The sequence below is a fragment of the Anopheles coluzzii genome, chromosome X, assembly GCF_943734685.1.
Source record: "Anopheles coluzzii chromosome X, AcolN3, whole genome shotgun sequence".
Lineage (NCBI taxonomy): Eukaryota > Metazoa > Arthropoda > Insecta > Diptera > Culicidae > Anopheles > Anopheles coluzzii.
The window spans coordinates 5,960,568-5,981,055 of NC_064669.1; the positions used below are offsets into that span (position 1 = coordinate 5,960,568).

Consider the following 20,488-nt stretch of genomic DNA (forward strand, 5'->3'; position numbering starts at 1 on the left):
CCGGGTCAAACCTGTCGCCGATGCTTTGCTCTAGTACCCTGTACCGTGCAGAGGCCGCGAGTGAAGATGTTGGCAGCGCCGAACGGGAATCAAAGTTTGGGAAATACCGACGGCATTACATCTCCAACTGGATGACTCACCGTGAAGCAGAATGTGACGAAGAAACCGCCCGGACCCCATTAATTCTGCAATGTTTCGCTCCGACAACTTCACACCCTTGCCTGCCATTCTTGGGCAATTGAAGAAGGTCTATTCAATTCTGTGAAATGCAAGGAAAAGTTGAGCGATTGGGCCGGTCGAAAGCCTTCGTCCGATGACAGCACTGCCTGGCTGGACGGCAGTCATCGCGGTCACGGCTGATTAGATCGCCTTCGAGCTACCTGTCATGTTGTGATGCGCCGGCTGCGTTTTGCGAGCCGATTTTTTGGCGCAGCCAACCGGAGCGCGCGCTTTTAGGGCAGGTTGCGAGATGGAGCACGCGTGCCCCAGTAATTGCTACCGCCGACGCGAACGGATTCCAATTGGCAAGAACTGCACTTACTTCCGTCTACGGTCGAAAGGAGCGGCTTGGCTGGGTCCACAGACCACACACTCACACATACACATACTGAAAGAGACACAAAACGTAACGGGCGTCCGGTATCAGGCGCACGCTACGTGCAAGAAGAGAAAGGACTACAAGCACTATACGAACAAAAAAAAAAACAGAGTCGGTAAGGTGTTGAGTTGCATGGAAAGGGGTCCCAAGCCCAAGCGACTAACTAGCTTCCCCTCCTCCGCCCTCCTTCTTCCCAGTCCCCTCCGATACCTGTGCCTTTGTTGGCAGAGCGGGGCAGAGCGACTAGCAGGTGTGCGACAGGGACAGTGGACCTGGGCAGGTCTGCAAGACTCGTTTTCGCTCCAACCAACACCACACACTGGGGCTGTTCGAGGCATACACGCACGCGAAAAGAGTACCACTGTGCCCAACGGAAGGAGAGGGGGGGGGAGGGGTTTGGTGCGAGTGAAACAGGTGTGCGAGTGTGTGTGTGTGTGGCCGGCGGAACGGGCCACTGTCTATATATAAGCGCACGGGGCGTATTTGCGTACGATCTGTTTACAAACAAACCTTTGCGAGCAGCGGTTGCGATCTGAGCGGACCGCACACGTCAAGAGAGGAAACCAACCGCGCAGGGATCAGTCCAATTTTGCAGCTTGAGTTTTGGTCCGCGACATCCGTACAGGGTACTCGCCTTAGTGCTGCGGTGAAGGTACGACAGCGACACCACGGCCTGGTTTTTGTCGCTTTAATCAGTGTTTATTTCTGTGTTCTGTATGCGTGTGTGTGTGTGTGTTTGTGTGTTTATGTGCGTGTGCTTAGTGTGTGTTCGATTCTTCCAGTTTCTCTGATACTACCTCTTTATTCACCTTCATCTTCCCTCGGTATCGCTGCGTGACCTTGTGCAAAACGTGCCCGGGCTCCAGGTCATCGACGCAGCCAACAGCCAACAGCAAGCTCTTCGACCCACCGGCACTGGGTAGTCGCACGAACAACAGCGCCAACCACCACAGCCAAGCGCAGCTTAAGCGGAGGGTCCCTCGCTCAACTCAACAAAAGGCTCACAAGACAATCAACCAAAAATGAAGTCTCTGGTAAGTGGATCTCCGTTTTTGCTCCGAAGACAGGGGTTGCTGCAGTGTGAATCCACCTGGAGTTGTTCCAAGGCTCTCGTGTGTGTGTGTGTGTGCGTGTGTGTAAAATCAATCAGTGCGCCACTATGTACCAAGTGTCCAAGCGCTCCATAACAAGTCAGTAGGAGTTCTGGGTTAAATTCGATCCCCGCGCAGCGAAGTAGAAGACAGCAAAGAAAAAACCGGATCGAATTTCTCAACAACCTGAAGTTAGCTTTCAGAGCATTCAACAAGGCAATGCTTTCCTTCTGTTCTGGTTTTACCATCCCAACCCCTCCCACTCCGATCCCATCAGACAGCCAGACTCGCATTACCGCATTCTGTCATTACTGGCGGTTTCGGTTCTTGGAGCTCCCCTCCTGCTCGGATCATTATCGAACTTCGTCCCAGAGCGATAACTTTCCCGAGATTTGTACCAAGCAGACGCGTCCGAAGACGAATATGGACATTGTAACTGTAGTACTGCTTTCTGTGCGGCGCAAAACTCGCTTCCAGGGAATCCAGCCAACCCGGAGTCCAGCCTGGGCTGGTGGTTAGTCTTGGGGACTTTGTCCGATGTTTCGGCATGGGTTTGCTAATGACATTTTGATGCACACCCAGGCTCATCAGTTGGTGGAAAAGGAAGAAAAAAATACACACACACACACACACACACACACACACACACACACACATTTAGGACAGAATGTTGGTGTTGGTCGGCAATTAAGCTTCAGTTCCTGCCGAAGAGTTTCGGGTAACAGTTGCCTACCTGGAGCAGCGCGTGAATGTGGGGACAGGAAATGACTTTTCAACAAACAAACAAACAAACCACAAGAAAACGGCAGGACCTATCCCAAATCGTAACGCACCCACGTAATGGGTCCGAAGTTCGGGCAAAAGGTTAATATCTTCAGATTGAACGCCGTCTGTCACCGTTCACCAAGCAATCAGGAATCCTCAAGGTCGTACGTGGCGTTGGTGGTGCGTCGGCGTTAGGATATCATTTTGGAGCAAGAAGCACACACTCACGCACGCATTGGGCTTAGTTTTAGCCGTCATCGGCGCGTAATTATCCGCAGCCGGATGGGTAACAGTCGCCACTTCACCCATAAGGGAGAGTGCGTCAGCGAAAGGTGGGGAAAGGCGAAGAGAGAAAGAGACACACATGATTTATAGACAATCTGGCGCAATGATCTGGGGACTGGTGGAGAGGCGCACGCTCATAATTTATTTATTTATTCATTAGCTTGGGTGACGGCGTGCAGGCAATATCGCTATACAGCGGGCCGCGCGCACACGAGACCCCGTCGGCCCGGTCGACACCTCTAGTTCGAGCGAGCGACAAAACAAGGAAGTGGGCCCCTGCAACCCACGCGCCTACGCGCCCCTGTATGGGGCACCGTAACAGCACTGTAGCGCGACTGTGTATTTGTGTGTGAGGGCATGCGCCCTGACAAGATGTATTATACATCCTAATGGGGTTTTGCTCAATGGTGCAGTTTTTTTTTTGTTGTTGCTCTGGTTGTGTTTTTCGGCGCTGTTGTTATTGCTGCTTTATTACACAACTCATTTACCATAGGACCCAGTGAGGCCGCCCGGGGTTTGGATGATGTCCGCCGCGATTTTTTGTTTTGTTTTCGTTGGACCGAAAAATTGCTCATCCGCTGCACCCGCCGGTGGCGTGTTCGATGAAGCGAGCGACCGTATCTCACCATCGGCCCTTAAATTGCGTTGGTTGCTGTTTTACTGTTTTTGGGAAAGGGAAATGCCTCAACGCTTCAACTAGTCTCAGAAGTCAACAGTTGTGTAAAAGCGAGCGATGAAGTCCTCTGCCTGTGGAGGTTTTGGTTTTGGACTACGGGCAGTCAGACGAGAGAGAAGGTGAGGGAGAGAGAAGGAGAGAGAGAGAGTATGAGTGAATTCCTGAATCAGCCCTTTATCCTCACACGCCAGTCCGCCTGTGGGAGGCGGTAGTTCATCCAGCCAGAAGCTCTCTGGAATCCAGAATAATGCCTCGTTAAGGAGCTGCATTGTTTCGGCGACCCATTTCATAAGGGGGCTCAGGAAATGTCTTGAAGATATTGCCAACTTTCTTCGTGGGAGTGTGCAAAAGCCAACCCAAGAAGGCGTTACAGCAAGTCAGGTAATCCCCAATGATCCGTGAGTAGACTGGAAGCTATCCGTGTGGAAGCTTTTACAACGCAGCTCTCAGGGTGGGGGGGTTGGACTAAAATCATTAGGAGCGTAAATTGACAAAATTTTAGCACGTTTAAGCTATTATGGCATTTCACCGCTGACGGTCGCTAAACTCCGTGTCACCGTAGGCAGCAGCAGAAGAAGAAAAAGGAACAAAAACTCTCGCCCCATCGCTGAGTGGCGAAGCTTCTCGGAAGGATGTTTTTACGTGCAAGTGCTTCTAATAAGAGTTCTAGCCTCGTTTCCGTACGCCTGCCTCCCTTGCTTGGCCCGCGGAACCTGATGCTAGTAGAAAGCGGAATTACCTTTAATTTTCCATCCAGGTGGCGTGCGCCGGTTTACGGACGTCATAAAAAAAACCTTCCCGATGTGGAGAAGGAAGAGGAAGACCGTGAAGCATTGGGTTTTGGGTGCCGACATTTTTATGCTAATCTGCGAGAATTAACATTTTTCAATTAAATGCCAATTCTGGTTCACAAGAACCTTTGGCTGTGTGCTTTAGGACCTAAGAACCGTCTCCGGAGTGTTCCGACTGAGAGTGTTTCTGGTAAACAAAAATAACGTACTTGACTACGATCTGACACACATTTTGGAATCGAATCTGGAAGGTAAGTCCGCCCAGCATTATCCGAGGCTGTTTGGAATCGTCTGGAGCTGCTCGGAATGGGGACTCCGCCTAACTCCGGAAGACTCCAGTTCTGGGCGACTCCTGCTGACTCACAACTCCGGATGACTCTGGACGACTCTGGATATCTCCGGAGGACTCCAGACGACTCGGGATGACCTCGGACAACTTCAAACGATTCTGGACGATTCCGGAAGCCTCCGGATGACGCCGGACGACTCCAACTCCGGATGACTCCAGATGACTCCGGACGGCTCCGGTTCTGGGCGACTCCTGCTGACTCCAACTCTGGATAACTTTGGAGGACTCCAGATGACTCAGGATGACCTCGGACAACTTCAAACGATTTTGGACGATTCCGGACTCCAGATGACTCAGGATGACCTCGGACAACTTCAAACGATTCTGGACGATTACGGAAGCCTCCGGATGACTCCTGACGACTCCAACTCTGGATGACTCCAGATGACTCCGGACGTTTCCGGATGTGTCCAGACGACTTCGGACGACGAGTTGTGGGTGCGCTGCAGAGAGTACACCACTAGTACTAACTATTTCCTTACAGCATGCGTCCCATCAGTTGAAGGAGCATGCACGAAAAAACCTCCCAATCTCCGTAACACAACAAAAAAATGTATATAAATATACCTAACCAGATGACTTCCCCAGCAGAAAGGATCAGAAGTGAAAAGCCAATTTCAGTGGCCGCCCACTCCACTCGCGCCTATTACGCAAGAACGGTTCTGCGTGTGCTGCAGCAGCGAGACTTCAGCCCCAGCGTTCTGCGAACGAAGGCCCGGCTACCTAACCCTCTGGCAGGCGTGTGTCCTCTTTTTTTTATTGTTTTTTGTTGGTTGCTTCGTGTAAAAATAATGCCACCGGCACAGGTCGCTTCGATATGAGATTGCTGTCGTCGGGTCGAATAGGTATTTTTTGTTGTTTTGGGTGGTAGGAAAGTATTTTCTGATCGGGACCGGCCGGCTGATCACCGGGCTACGGGCCGGGGTTCACTCTTCACTTCGTATGTAAATAAGCGGGGGGTCGGCACCCGCAGGCACTAGCCTGGCTTTGCGGGAAGATGTGTCAACATGTTGGCTCGCAAAAATATTCCAGCACCGAACCGGGCGCACTCGCAATATCCAATACCACTTGTGTGTCTAGCAGTGTCTCGTTGCGGATATTGGAAGGATCCGAGGGGGTTTTTTCCAGGAATGTGAAATGTGGAATTTTATAGTTGCATGCCACTCCGAAACCGGCAGGAATCTGTGGCAGGCCGGCTTTTTTTTTGTTTTCGGAACAGGCAGTGCGCAGGGCCCCGGTGAAGAGGAGTCACCGAAAAGGCAATGTTTAGTAATATGCATGTTTTTTTGTGACTTTCTCTATTTTGCACGTGACAGTTACTACTCTCCGCGATAGTGACGATTATTGCGGCCCAGAGAGACTACACCACGCCGGTGCCGATCCTGAAGCAGATCAACCGACACAACGAGGACGGCAGCTACAGCTACGGCTACGAGGCGGCGGACGGTACGTTCAAGATCGAGACCAAGTACCCGAACGGGGAGGTGCAGGGCAAGTACGGCTACGTGGACGACGGTGGCAAGCTGCGCGAGATCGAGTACGGTGCGAGCAATCGCGGTTTCGAGCCTCAGGGTAAGTGTGCTCTAGGTGTGCTAGTTGCGTTCCCGAGGAATTATATCCAAACTCCCTCTCAAACCCCCCCCCCCCCCCAACCTTTCCCAATTCCAGGTACGGACATTAACGTGCCACCGCCGACGCTAAGCAACAGCAACTATCCGCCGCTCGGCCCGAACGAGGAAGACGACGGCCAGTACCGGGAGGACCCGAGCATCTACTACAAGGACTCGCGCTACAACTCGAAACCGGCGCCGTACAATGCGCCGCGCCCCGCACCGGTAGCGTACAGCCCGGCCCCGCAGCAGTACTACCGCGACGCGGCGTCGCAGCCGGAGCAGCCGGCCACCAGCTACCAGCCGCAGCACCGATTCCAGCCCCAGCCCCAGCACCATCAGCAGCAGCAGCAGCAGCAGTACTATCAGCAGCCGGCGGTGCCTCAGCACCGGGCCGACATCTGGCACCCGAACGCGAAGGTCGACATCAACACGGGCTCGTACTCGCTGAGCTACACCGGCAGATAAGGTGACGGGCGGACCTGAGACCCCGGCACAGACAATCCAAATCCAAATCCAAACAGACCGTCCAACATGGCAACTCGCACCGAGAGAAAACGACAACAACAAAAAGCAACAACCACTCTAATACATCCTAAGTCATAGACACGGTGACACGGTCTTCCCTGTGAATACTCTTCTCCACCCTCTCCACCCCCCCCAAAAACAGCACAGGAAGTCTAGCTATAACACACTCCGACGGTCACCGTTTATTTGTATGGTTTTGTTTTTGATTCTGCGCGTCCGTCGCAGTGACCAACTCCGAACGTCGGGTGGGGAAAAGGAAGGGAAAGAAGGCCGCAGAGATGAATGGACGGCCAGGGCACAGCAGGCGCAATAAAAGCGGGTAGAGATGAGCCTCTATTTCCAAATCGAAACACGCGTGTCCGACAGGTGTTTGCAATATGATTGTATCGCGGGGGGGTTTTCCTCCGCCCTGTTGGCAACTTCAACCTCTAAGCTGTGGGTGTCGGAACTTGTGGGGGTGGGGCAAAACCTCAACATCTATAGGTAATCGATTGCCACCCGGGACCGATAAATCTTCGAGCCTCGGAATGGTGGAGTTTGCACCAGGTGTGCGTCCTACGCCTTCATTTTCTTTCGTAGCTGAGCTTCGGGAGCGCCGAAAGAAAAAAGAAGAAGAAAGGTCGATGCTTCTCGGTACCTTGGGCAAGAGGACCTTTTTGTAGGTTGTGTTAGTTCTCGAAATTAGTCCCCGGAAGGAGAGAAAGCAAAGGGAAGTACAGCAACGAATCAATATCTGCTGCCGGGCGTACCACCAGCGGGTTGTGCAAACAGCAAACACCTCCAAACGAAAACCCGCTTCTCACACAAACTCCACCACATTCATGCGACTGGCGGCACCGCTCCGGGCTCGGTGACAGTTTTGTGGCGACGGCAGGAGCAAGCAACGAACCCAACACTACACGCCCACACTTACACACGGGCCCGTAACCTATCATTTTGTAAAGCAATGGTCGCGTATTTGCTATAATTAATTCATTGCAACATTCTCGCGCTTGGCACCGGTGGGGTGCGGGTGGTTCCGGGAGCACTTTGGCGTCGGGTAATTAATTTATCAAACCGCATACCGTTCTGGGGCAGGCTCTCCATTGCGGACGGTTGGAACAGTGCGCCCAAGATGTCGTCTTCACCACCTGCCCCTCGCTCACGGGACTGTCAATTAAGCACGGTTTGGACGCACCGGAGCATTGGTAGAGCATGGCGGCGGTAATGGCATGTGTCAACCTGGGCGCACTCTCACAAACACGCACCTTCACGATTTTTCAGCATTATCTTCAATTCATTGAATGCTCCACAAGGCAAGTGGAAAGGTTTTGGCCGGACACGGCCGGCGGAGATGGAGCGTTCGGGCGCACCAGCGCGCGCTGGTTGGCGGGCTGAGGGCTGTGGGAAAGTACATTGAGTATACTACCTTCCTACATCACACACAAACACAAACGAACCGACTGCTGGTAATGAAGTCCTGACGGTCCGTTAGCAGAGCGGCTTTGTGTACCGCGCCCGATGGGTCGTCGTCGTCGGCGCCGTCCAGAACCGGTCGAGTGCAGCAAAATCAGCCTAAAAGGGAAAGGCAGGAAAGGTGGGAAAGGAGGGAGAGGAGGAACATCTTTAGGTTGGTGTAGGTGTGCAGCAATTTGCTGTTTTTCACTATCTCAAAAAAAAAAAACAAAGCAAGAAACAAAAAGAAAAACAACAAACTAGCCTTGTTCAAAGCGGCTCTTTTCAACGGCTTAACAGTGGCTCTTGAGCAGCCCGCCGCCGCCCGCTAAAGCTGCACGCAAAAGACCAGCAACGGTTCTGCGCCCGGGCGTTATGCAATTGTTGTGCACAACCGTGCCAAGCAGTTGACAGGCCGTCGGGCGCTCCGTTTCAGTACTTGCCAGTTTGCATGCTGCTGTGCTGGCCCGCCGTTGCTCGTCCCGTCCCGTTCCGTGCCACTGCCCAAAAGGGGGTCAAACAAAACGACCCCCCCGTCCCCAGGATATCAACAAGTCAAATTGTGTTGTTATCGGTTGTGGCGTGGCAAATCCGTGAAACGTGCCAATTGAGCAAGCACATTGCGCTGCCTGTTTCTGTCCCTTTCTTGAGCACGTCTCAGGTGGAAAGGGGCACCGGGTGTCGGAGTGCTTGGGCAGCGGAAGGTGGCTGCTCGTTATTGTCTCGGTTGCACGATTGTCTCGTCGCTCCGTTTGTGGAGCGAATTTTAATCCACCATCTTTTGCCGCACGATTAGCGCATGTTCGGCGGTGCGCCCCACAGCTCGCCTGTACTCGCCCTGTTTCTACTGCAGTCTCCTGCGCCGGAACTCGCTCCGATTTATCAAATTCGGGTCCTTCTCCCCAGCCTTTCGCAATCCACTTAGCAACAGGCAGAATAGGAAGATGGGAAATAAATACGTACTCCGGGGTTGATCGAGTTTCGCTTGTTTCGTTCTTTCGTGCTTTTGTTTTTTTATTTTTATTGTTGTTGTTGTTGTTGTTGTTGTTGTTTCTGGTTCAACTCTGGGTGGCCTTCAGAAAGATTGTAAAGTGACATTTAGGCTGATGGGAAAACGCTTTTCGGGCGAGGTGCAAGCAAACACCCTGTGCGCTCGTGCCGGCTGACATTTTGTCCAGTTTCGTTGCGCGGGCCGAGCAGAGCAGTGTGGGAAGGGACGCGCTGTAGGCCCCGGACGCGTAACGCAACACCCAGCTGACATTATTCTCGTCTTCCGAGCGCACTCGCTACTGCCGTCGCGCTGTCGCGCAACCGTTCGGGGTGGCCGGTCAAGCCGATGAAGAGATAGCTTTTCTGCTGCTCCGCCCTTCTGTACGCACTCCCTGGTAGTGGAACCAGCTAGGTCGAGTGTAAATATAGACTTTCGTACCAGTTCGTACCGTGCGGTAAGTACACATCGGCCGGCCCTGTACGTACATTCGAGTGCTCGGTGTATGTGTGTGGGATTTTTTTTTTGCTTGTTCATTCTCCCTTCCTTTGCTGTAGATATAAATTATGACGCTCCCAACCTCTTGGTGCGTTCTGCTTTCCTGCCCTTGCCTCCGCGAAGCGAATGATTCGTGAACCGTGAACGGTAAACAATCGAAAGGCTTCCCGAGCTTTGAATCTCTTTACAGCTTCACCGGCAGCAGCAGCAGCAGCGGCTCCATTTTACCGTACAGTAGAACATGCAAACAAGGCAAAAGTGGAGTGGAAGCCGCCGCACAGAAGAAGGATGCGATCTATTTATTTTTGCACCGAGCGTCGCACACCGACAGCAATAGCAACAACAACAAAAAAAGAGAAGAAGAAGTGTAGCTTTGGAAATAAAATTCACAGAATTACGCGAACGGGCCCTTAGCAGGCAGACACTGGGGCAGGGGGCTCATACGAAAATACACTGATGGGGGGGAAAGAAAGCAACCGAAAAACGGGATGCAATGAAAATAATAATAGCTAAGAATAAAAAAAAATAATAATAACCCAAAATACATGCAAAACGAGGCGAATCTTGTTTACCGAGCGGGGCCCATCCTCCCATTGTAAGGCGTAACAAATGTAATTTCGATAAGCCGGAATTTATAGCAAAAAGGACCACCCTTTCCCGACCACCCCTTTTTTATTTTGAAAAAGTAAGTACGTGCGTGTGTGTGTGTGTGTGTGTGTTTGTAAAAGGACTATTACAGCGAAAGGAAAAAAAAAGGGAAATGAGCAACAGCATAGGGTTCGCAAGCGATCCAACCAAAACACAGAACGGTCGTGTGCGAAAATAAGAGCACCGTAAACCAAATGCTTTGAAACATAACAGAACCGAGGCGGGGTGCGGGTGAAGGGATGCGAGGCAAAAGCAAGCACTGTCTATCCTTCTCACCACACACACACACACACATACACGCGCACACGCATATAGAGCACTGAGGCAAGATTAAAGCTCACCGGCTGTGTCCTGGCCCGGTGCAAAACGGTTTTCATGCGAGCGTGTTGCTTTAAAACAAAAGGCTTTAACAAGAAAGGAAGAAAAAAAACAGCATCCTCTCGCAAGACACACGTGCACACGTTCGCCCTACACGTCCATTAATTCATCTGTCTGCTGCTGCGGGCCAGGTGGAGGTGGTAGCTGAAAAGTGAAAAGAATTTTTCCATTTCGCATTAATAAGAAAGGCGGCTGGAAGCGTATTGCATAACTTTCGTGCGCGCTCATGCTGCGTGAAGGTAGGTGCTGTGTGCAGATGCGAACCAAGGAAAGAAAACAAAAAAGGAAAGAAAACAAAAAAGGGCGAGAGAAGAAATCTCCAGAAACAGAAAGGAAAAGGCGTGGTGGGTGTGGGATATTTGTTTGCACGCCGTACAGCGATCTCGCGTATCGAACGCGTCCTCCCGTCACCCTGTGCGGAGTTTCTTCTTCTTCTTCTTCTTCTTCTTCTTCTTTTCGGGAGCCTTTTAGGGAGGTGTAAAATTTGGGGGAGTACTGAAAACGGCAAGGCCAATCATTTGCTGTCCGAGTTTCCCTTTCCAAGGTCACCGGCCCCAGTCACCCTGGTTACTGGTCCGGGGTGTGGCAGCAAAGGTATAAGCGTAACAAAATCGGACCCGTAGCGGTGAAAGCAAAGCAAGGCAACTAAAAAAGAAAAGAAAAAAAAAACAGATATCCACCGGGGTAGGAGGGTGAACTAATAAGCCTCGCCCGGTCGCGGAAATGAGTCAAGGCGAGTGAGAAATGGGTTACCTTTCTCCCAGCGGCCCTCGGGCCGGTTTTAACGGTTAGTGAACGAGTTCCGTAACACTGGTTGCAGCTAATCAGGGGCGGGCAGCGGATCCTTTTAAGGAGGTGACAGGTGCTTGACCGGTTCTTGGTTGGTTTGTGTTTAATTATAAAAAAAAAAAAATACACACACTCCGTTAATCTTGTTTGACCTTGCAAGAGCTTAATGCAGCATAGTTTCGAAACTAAGCATAAAAGATTGCATCAACACTTAACTGTGTAGAAACCTTTTCCAGTAATACTCGATAAAAGTATCAAGACAACGACTTAAGTAGGAACAGACTAGTGCAAAGTGGATGGATTGTAATGGATTTAAAAAAAAATTAAACTGTTTCCTAGACACTTTTTCGTTAAGTACAGAATGTTTGAAGATTGGACCGGACAAGATTTGGTTACAGGTATTTTAAAACGCTGACATCCTTTCTGGTCCAGGGTGAATGGGGCTTGTACAATCGCTCTAGAAGTTGAGCAGTTGTCTAACAGCTTTCCATGAATAAAAGCAAAGCACACTAATTCCTAGTAAGTACCTAATAAATAGATCGTTACATTTATTTACAGCAAATAGTGTGGGAATTACAACATGCACAGGAAGCACAGATACATTTTAGAAGCGGTTCACTCCAGGGCAGGTTTGGGGAAAAAAAACTGACGCTAAATTTATTATATATACAAACAATAATTATTATACATCGGCTGAACTGTTTTGTAATGCGTCTTGAGCTTTACGTCAGGGTTCGATTTGAAAAAAAACTAGAGCATTAACAAAGCAATTTGAAAGAGAGAAAAAAGACAGAGATTAAGACAGAGACAGAGAGATAGATAGAGAGAGAGAGACAGAGAGAGAGAGAGAGAGAGAAAGATGGATAAAGACAGAGAGATAAAAAGAGATAAGGAGAGAAATAGAGGGAGAGAGAGATGTTAAGTATTTTTACTAATTGACTAATCGCAAAATGGAAATTTGGAGGAATAGGGTAAATGTGTAAAAAGTGGTGCAATTTGCAATGCTACAAATATGTTTTAATAGATTTCAAGTGTTCAGGAAGGTAAATTCATGTATAGTTTAACGCACAGCAATTGGAATATGTTTTATCTTCGCAATCACAACCATTTTTTTACCATTAAACACATCAAATTAACGAAAAAATACATATTTTTGTGACTGATTCGTTGTACCTATAATGGTGGTATGGTTCCTACCCAAATAGCCAGTTCCTACTTTATAGCTGATTTGAGGCTGTTTAACAAAAAAAAAATCGTACCGATGTCGTACTTTGTGGCTGATTAAGAGATAGTCGGTACTTTGCGGAACTATGGCGCTTTTTAACAAGCACTCGGTACTCTTTGGAACTTTGCGGCTGGTTAGCCCGATGTGTATGGCTCATGATGGAACTTAAAGGCTTGTTAAGAAAGCGTACCGAACTTGGTGGAACTTTATAGCTTTTTAATGCATGACACTGGTACAAGTTGGCTCTTGTCAAATTGTCAGAGACTGACGCTGTCAATCATCTCATTGCTGCTGCAAAAGATAAATTAGTTCTTTGAAGAAGGGATTTTGAGTGAAGTGATTGTGATTGTACAGTAAATTGTGATACACTTCGTGTAAATAATGAATATTAGGGATTTAAAAATATACAGATGCACACAAACAAACCAAATCCTGTTGTTTTTTTTTTGTCGATGACGCCTTGCTTGAAAATAAAACACAAAGAAAAATAATCCCCGGCACCCTGGCACAAGGAAGCTGCTTAGGCGCTATTTAGAAGGGCCACCTTAGAACTTTGATGCTGTTTATCTACTGCGGCGAATCTTCTGCGGTTAAAGGCGAATTCAAGCAGCGATCTTTAGCTTGCCAAAATTGGCTGCTTAAGCAATTTTGGCTATTTGGGTATAGTCGTCGTATCGTGTTTCTATAGTGGTGTTAACAAAGATACCTTCAAAACGGTGTATAATATCAATGAAACTTAGTTTCGAAGCTGTTTTCGTACGGATAGCAAGGATTGCTGCCATAATATTGAATTTCTTGCGTAATTTGATCGTAAAAAATGTATACATTTGATCGATGAAACTATTGACTAAAGTACTGCATCACACCTGTCGTTAATCCACACCCGGAAGAGTGTGCTTGATTTGAAGTCATTTTTTCGTTCAGCCAAATAAGCGAATTTTGGTCTTTGTTTTTGAAAAATTACCTACATAAAAATCATTTCACAGTAGGACATGTCAAAAATATCTTAGTAAAAATCTAAAATGACCTGTTTTTATTGATTTTATAACTATAACCACCATAGGAGCAAGCCTGTTTTGTGTACCTATAATGGCACTATGGTAAAAAAACACTTAAAAAAGCATAACTATGGTCAACAGGCAAATAACGGAATGGCCCCATTTTTCTATTAAACCCTTTGTAAAAGGCTAAGGAACATTTCGCACTAACATAATTAACTTAATTGCTTTTAATTTGCCGTATGGAGCGCATTTTAGTGCAATACCACCACTATTGGTACTACCACCACTATAGGTACATTTACCCTACATAGATTTGTCAGTTGGGGACAGCAAATACGATTGCGCTTCCAATATTTGATTTATATATGGCACCGACAAGCTTTCAATTTCTTTCACCTGTTCTACCTTAAGCGATGCAGCATGCAAACTAAAACTGAAGTAAGAATGACAATTGTTTTCCATTTTTTTTTAAACTACATTGGATTTGCACCATATTGGAATGGTTAAGCCATTGTACATGCTTTATCAAGGTCCTGTGAACACTTCTTTTACAGCTTTTTGTTTTCGGTTTTTGATATTACGAAAACTTAAAATACTTCAATCTCGAGAAAAAGCTTCAAAAGTCTGAGTTGAAAGGAAAAAGTCGACAAAGTATCAACATTTGTGATATTAACTGCAACGATTGTAATTTCATGTGGTGTTATTGTACCCTAGCAATTCAGTTTTAAATCGGGCTTTATATTAACATTGATTGCTTCTCGTGCAAGCCAGCTAGCTGCACCAGTTATTCACCCTCATCACCCCCCCCTCTTTCTCCCTCTTTCTCCTTCCCATTAACGATCACACCCATCCGAAGGAACGGAGAATCTGAACTATGCAGTGCATCAAACCCACACGATTATATTATCAAACAGCGAACCGCACCATCGCCACCGTCGCTGGAAACTGAAGCGAAGGCGTGCCTGTAACAAGAAGAAAACGAACGAACAAAAAAAAAAAAAAGCACTCACACACCGAGCCACCGAGAGCGTGAGACCTTCAAACTGAAATCGAAAGTACACCGACCAGTTCCGCATGCCCGGGCTTTCGGTGCAGATGGTGAATGGCGCACCGCGGCCCGCCGGTACGCAGCGGTGAGAAACGTTAGCCGGGCTGACGAGGGTTGGTTGTTCGGATTGGTTTCGAATTAAGCCGGTGGCAATGTTGAATGCCACAGCCACAGCAACCGGCCGGGTCGGGTTGGCGTACAAAACAAAAAAAAAACCTCAACATTTAAAGAACTTTTTTGGGGCCTTTATGTTTACGTGTCAATGTTAAAAAGCGATAAATAGAAATTGAACTACCTTTGCTTTGCTAGAGCACACACAGAACGAAGCAGGATAGGCTCGCGACACCGCTAAAGTGGCCAGTTGCTCCCGCCTGGCTAGCGCACGGCCCATTCACTGCAAGCCCAGGTTACATCACCCAGCAAACCGCCAGCTGGACCGACCCCGGTGGCGGTGGCGGTGGTGTTGCTAGCAGCACGGAACCCTGCGTCGGACACGTTGCACACGTGAAGCACGTACCACCGAAGCCTGACCTGATCGACTTCTTGAATCGTGCCCGATAGAACCGACCGGCTGGTGGGCACCGATGGATGTTGCAACGGATCACGCCGGCAGTGAAACCGGTCCCGCGAAACCGCGCGAGCAGGCGAGAGTGTTTTTTTTTAGGAGGCACTACGAGCATCGGTGGGAATTCTAGCGGGCCTGCTCATTGTGCCGCTTTCTTTGCTTTCCCACGCAAACGGGCTGGCTGGTGTGAGATCGTGAAGTACCCGCCGGACGATCGTCACGCAAACGCACTTTGGGGTTGAGCGCGGCCAGGTGGAGAGGTTTAGAAGGCCGAAATTTAGGCTTGGAGGGCACACTTTACGTTTGCTTTTCGTGCGAAGCTTTGCAGTAACAGCCAGCGACAGGCTGGTTGGATAATTAGTTTTATGAGCCTCGGTTTTGCAGTCGAGCTTCCTGCGGGAATGTGTCACACAATTAGCGGAACCCGAACGAGGTTGTTGGCGTGGAGTTGGCGTGCCTCGTGCGCCTGATCGTGCACATCGTTCACCCGAGCTAATTAGACGAACCATGGTTCCATCGCATGCGAGGCGACCTGGTGCAGGTGTGCAGGGATGCAGGTACATCCAGTTAGCACTACTAATTAGCCCTGATAAAAGACGAAGTACGGTTAAAATTTCAGTGGCTCACGCGACGCAACGGCACACTTTGCGGTGCCACGGCCTCTTCCTCTGCGGTTTTTGGGATTCATGAAGGGGTTTTTTTTTCTCTCTCTCAACTGGTTAGATTCACCTAGAGCAGCAGCAGTACAACAGTACTGTCGTCAGACACCTGTTGGTGGTGCGAGAATAGATAAACAAAACAACATCAACAACAAACAACCAAACAAACCGAAACTGGAGCAGGCTGGGGACGGTGGGCCGTCGATGGTGACACGAATTGAATTTGAACTGGTTTGATCGCGTGCAATGAGAGGAGAGGGATTACATCATAACTGTCGCACCGGTGAGCAGTTGTTTGGGTTTGCTGAGCATTCCAAGCCCCCCATCGTAGGCCAACGACACGATGGCATCGAGGCATGCGAAATTCTATCCGAGCAACGGGTTTGCGGACAGGTCGTCCGACCGATCGCGTCCTCGCAAGGGGCTTGAATGGTGTTGTGGGGAGGGATGGGGAAGACATCCAAAACCGAGGCGTGCAGGGCAAGGTAATTGGAATCGGTTTCTGTGCGCTGCATTTCGTCATCGATCGACCCTCGGCGCATCGATGTGCCGCACCGGAAAACGGCTTGAATTTCCACAACACCCGAAACCGGGCATGCCGATTAGTGTCGAGTTGTGGCGGGGTTGCCTTGAGCGCCCCCGGTTTACACATTCTCCTGCCCGGTGCAATTTCATGCATGATGCCGGAGATGATGCGCTGCACATCTCGACAACTTGGATCGAGAAATTCCACCCAATGTCCGAACCACCGAACCCCTGCCCATCAATTCGAGCCAAAACAATCCACATCGGCGGCACCGTATCGGCATCCGTGTATATGCAAATTATTAAATTAGTCTTTGCCAATCGGGCTTTGACAAGCGATGATGCGTGGGAGGGGGCGATTCGCATTATTCCCCACCACGAGCGGCGCAAAATTATGCAACTTCCCCGCTGCGCCCGAATGGTAGGCAGCGTGTGCAGCACGCCAGCCAAATAGCTAAATTAAATTAGTCCGAGCAATTGGATTTCTGCCGCTCGCTCACATCCCAACGCATCCGTCCGGCAGGCGGAAGCAGGAGACATTATCTCTCTATCTCTGCGTCTGCCCCTCTGTAGCTCTGTAGTTCTCTTGCAGCTCTTCTGCAGCAGCCATTCTTCCATTCTTGCCACTTTCCACCCCCCCAGGGGAGCTCTCACTGGTGCCGTTTCGACTTAATTAGCGCGCGCGTGCAATCGATGCGCTAATTTCATCAAACCCCGTCTACAAAAGGTGCCCGAGCGGAATGCAGGGGCATTTGTTTGTGCTCAACGGTGATGCAAATTTATAATTGGTTGTTCAATAAATTATGCTTGCCGTACTATGCTCAGACGGGAAGGTCAGCTGAGAGTGCTTTATGGTGAGGCGTATGAGAACTTTGAGGGATAAAGTACGTCCTCCGGGTAAACTATGAGCCTGATCGCTTTACATTTTCTATTTGGAGTGTACTTTTGACATCTCACGTCTTACTTGTCACCTCGCGATATCTTTTCAGAGTTTTTGGGCTTATCTTCTGAGTTCATAGAGCTCAGCAATCTCGTAGTTTATCTTTCTCCTCCAAACTCCATGCTCGAACACATAGCCTAAGATGATCCGGAGGATGTGTCGCTCAGACGTGCCCAGATCGTTGGATGATCGTAGACTCAGAGGACCACCGGACGAACCAAAGAGCAATATATCTCACATTTCGTGCGGTCTCGAAGTCTTCTGGGTCTCAGCAGTCGGTGCAGCCCAAGCACTATGCATGATTCTCAATTTCACTGCCGATGTCGTTGTCCGAAGCAACGATCGTCTCAAGATAGTACACCTCATCTACCACCTTGTGGTTGTTACCGTCAATTAAAATATTGTCTCCCAGTTTGGTCCTATCATGTACTTCCTCTTAGTTGCATTGATGGTTATTGGGACACACCTTCGCTGTGGTCTTGCCGATGATGTCGATGGCATCCACAGAAAGTCAAGAAATTGGAGAGAGCAGTAGAAGATCATGCCACGGATATCGTTGTCTAGTCCCGAACTTCGAATGACACCTTCCAGGGCGACGTTGAAGTTCAGACAGCAGAGTCCGTCACCTTGCCTCAGACCCCTGTGAGATTCGAACTTTCAGCTTTCACAATGTACACCGTTCATGGTTCAGCAAGGTTCAAGGTCGCCTTGAAGTCGATGAACAAGAGGTGCATAGGGATTTGGCAAACTCTGGAGGAACTGCCGAAGAGTAGAAATTTGGTCGGTGGTGGCTTTGCCTCCAAGAAACCCAGCTTGGTAGATGCCGACGAAATTTGTAGCAAGGGTCACAAGTCGGCAGAATAGGTGCTGAAACAGGATCTTGTAGGCAGCATTGAGGTCTGCAATGGCACGAAAATTCAAACGTTCTAGTTTATTACCCTGTTTGTAGGCTGGATGAATGACAACCAGCTGCTAATGTTCCGATAGTTCCTCCTTGTCCCAGTTTCTCATATGCTCATATGCCAGCTTACCACTAACATTAATTTGGAGGTTTCAAGCCTACATTAAGCTCCCATTCTACCAAAGTAGCTTCTTCTGAAACTCCTGCACATCTCCACAAACGCTATCTCTACTCAAACTATCCAATCCAAATACACCTTGAGAGAGAAACTCGTTCTGATGTCAAACATCATGTGAATCTGATCACAATATATTTTTTTTGTTTACATTTGTAACCAGAAATAGACAAGATCCATTGCGTCTATGCATCACCAAACTAAAAATATCGTTTTCTGCATAGCAGCGCTGCGCTGAATAGCTGAAATAAAACTATCAAATGATCGTCGATGTAGGTGATGTTTATTCGCAAATATGGGCTTTATTGTTTTTTAAAGGTGAAATCTCTGGCAAGCTTCAGATAAACCGGGGCTTCCTGAGAATGCTCGGGGAAAAAAGTTCATCTGAAAAGAAGGAAAATGAATCGCAATAATATCACCTCATACTTTATCACAAATCAGGCTCGTTTAGCGTAAGCGCACCAACAGCACATCAGCACTCTGTCTCTCTTGCGGGGGACAAACAGGGACAGGGCAGGCCGCGTTGCTGCGAGGAAAGTGCCGTTGACAGCACAATTGAGTCACGAGCTGAATAGGAGCTGGATGAAGCTGCGGAGGCGGCGAATTGCATCACTCCAATTTCTGACGTTCCGAGACCCTTCTTCACACACACACACATACACACCCCGAGACACGGCTGCCGACTGCCAATGATTTGTGCGAACGATGTGCCCGACGCAGCCCGCCAGCAGCCAAAAGACGAAGCAGCTCAGAAAGCGTTTCGGGACCGGGGTGCCATTTTCTTCACATTCCATTTTTCCCCGTTCTGCACCAAAACCTCGTTCGCTCCATCCTGGCCGTGGTTTGCTTGCCTGCTGCTGGTTAAAAATAGTACCCGCAAGGATCGGAACGATGGGCATCATCAGCACAGAGAGAGAGAGAGACAGGCGGTGGGGCGAATTCTTTGCTGTCAATTATGACGAGTCCTTTTCGTTCCCGCCGGTGCGACGAAGGAATTTCGGAGCTCATTATGATGCTCAACCGTGCCTAACTGTGCCCGTCAGCGCCAGACAATCAGCGGGCCCGTTGTCAAACTGCACATCCTTGCTCTCACCAGCTCCTTGCCAGTTGGTGAGCGCAAAAGCGCAGTGACAGGGTGGCGCCGCGCTATTAACGAGCATCTTGCCATTGTTTCGCCAGTGCCACGTTCTCGCCTGTGCCATGCTCTTGCAGGAGTAGAACAAAAAAAAAGGGATTGGAGGAAAGAGGTGCAAAACTGGGACTGTTGACTGTGCCGCTGGGAAGGGTGCATGGGGGACGGCCGGAACTCTCTGAAGGGTATCTTGTGTCTTGTGCCTCTCCGTTCCTATTGCTCATCACATTACACTCATCACACCGTCGTTGTCGGTCGTTTGAGGGGACCGGTGTATTCTTCGTCCCTTTTATGAGCCTGTGTGTGTGTGCTCTAGCTATCTCATTGGCCATTCTCTTCATTATCAGCAGCATCGTTATCGTGCCTCGTGCAAATACGCAGATTCCCGTTTTCTCTCTTTTGAAGTGAAAAATCTTCGCCACTCGACGCCACTCGACTGCGGCCGCACACCCTGAGTGTGCCTGGGCGGCATCGCACCGGCAAATCGGAAACGGTCCCCGCACACCCGCACCCTACAGGAAGAAGATGGCAGCAGAAGACGGGTTCTGGGTAAATGGTTTGCCGCCTCTACTTTCGCTTTGCTTTCGCTTTTTGTGCCGCCCCGTTTTCGCTCCCGGCGAGTTCTCGTGACAAAAGCGCGGATGACGCAATCGCCAAGTGCGTTCTGGGCGGCGGGACGCACGGGAGATGAACAGGAGATATACGGGAGGTAATAACGAGAACATGATGAAACATGTAGCACACAAAGAAGAGAAAGAAAAAAGGAAAAAAGGAAGGAACTTTGGTCGGGTTGCGTTTTGGTTGAATTGCCTTGCGTCCTTATAGGTACGCCGGGCGCGTCCTTAAAGCACACATTAAACTGGATTTTAATACTTCAGTGGCCCCTCCG

At 49.3% G+C, this 20,488-nt stretch overlaps 2 protein-coding genes across 2 annotated transcripts in view; both read left to right on the top strand.

Moving 5' to 3' along the window:
- The window catches only part of LOC120961686 (uncharacterized), a 395,308-nt gene that overhangs the window by 184,482 nt on the left and 190,338 nt on the right, over positions 1–20,488 (top strand). The window lies entirely within an intron of this gene.
- On the top strand, positions 1,078–7,043 carry LOC120956337 (pupal cuticle protein 27). The gene is made up of 4 exons (XM_040377723.2): positions 1,078–1,250; positions 1,465–1,632; positions 5,872–6,127; positions 6,224–7,043. Exons 2-4 carry the CDS (start codon positions 1,621–1,623, stop codon positions 6,631–6,633), a joined length of 678 nt encoding a protein of 225 aa, XP_040233657.1. The 5' UTR covers positions 1,078–1,250; positions 1,465–1,620; the 3' UTR covers positions 6,634–7,043.

Bases quoted from the DNA above. Each gene is read 5' to 3' on its own strand.
- LOC120956337 (XM_040377723.2), top strand. The intron at 6,128-6,223 runs GTAAGTGTGCTC...TCCCAATTCCAG, and splicing joins TCGCGGTTTCGAGCCTCAGG to GTACGGACATTAACGTGCCA.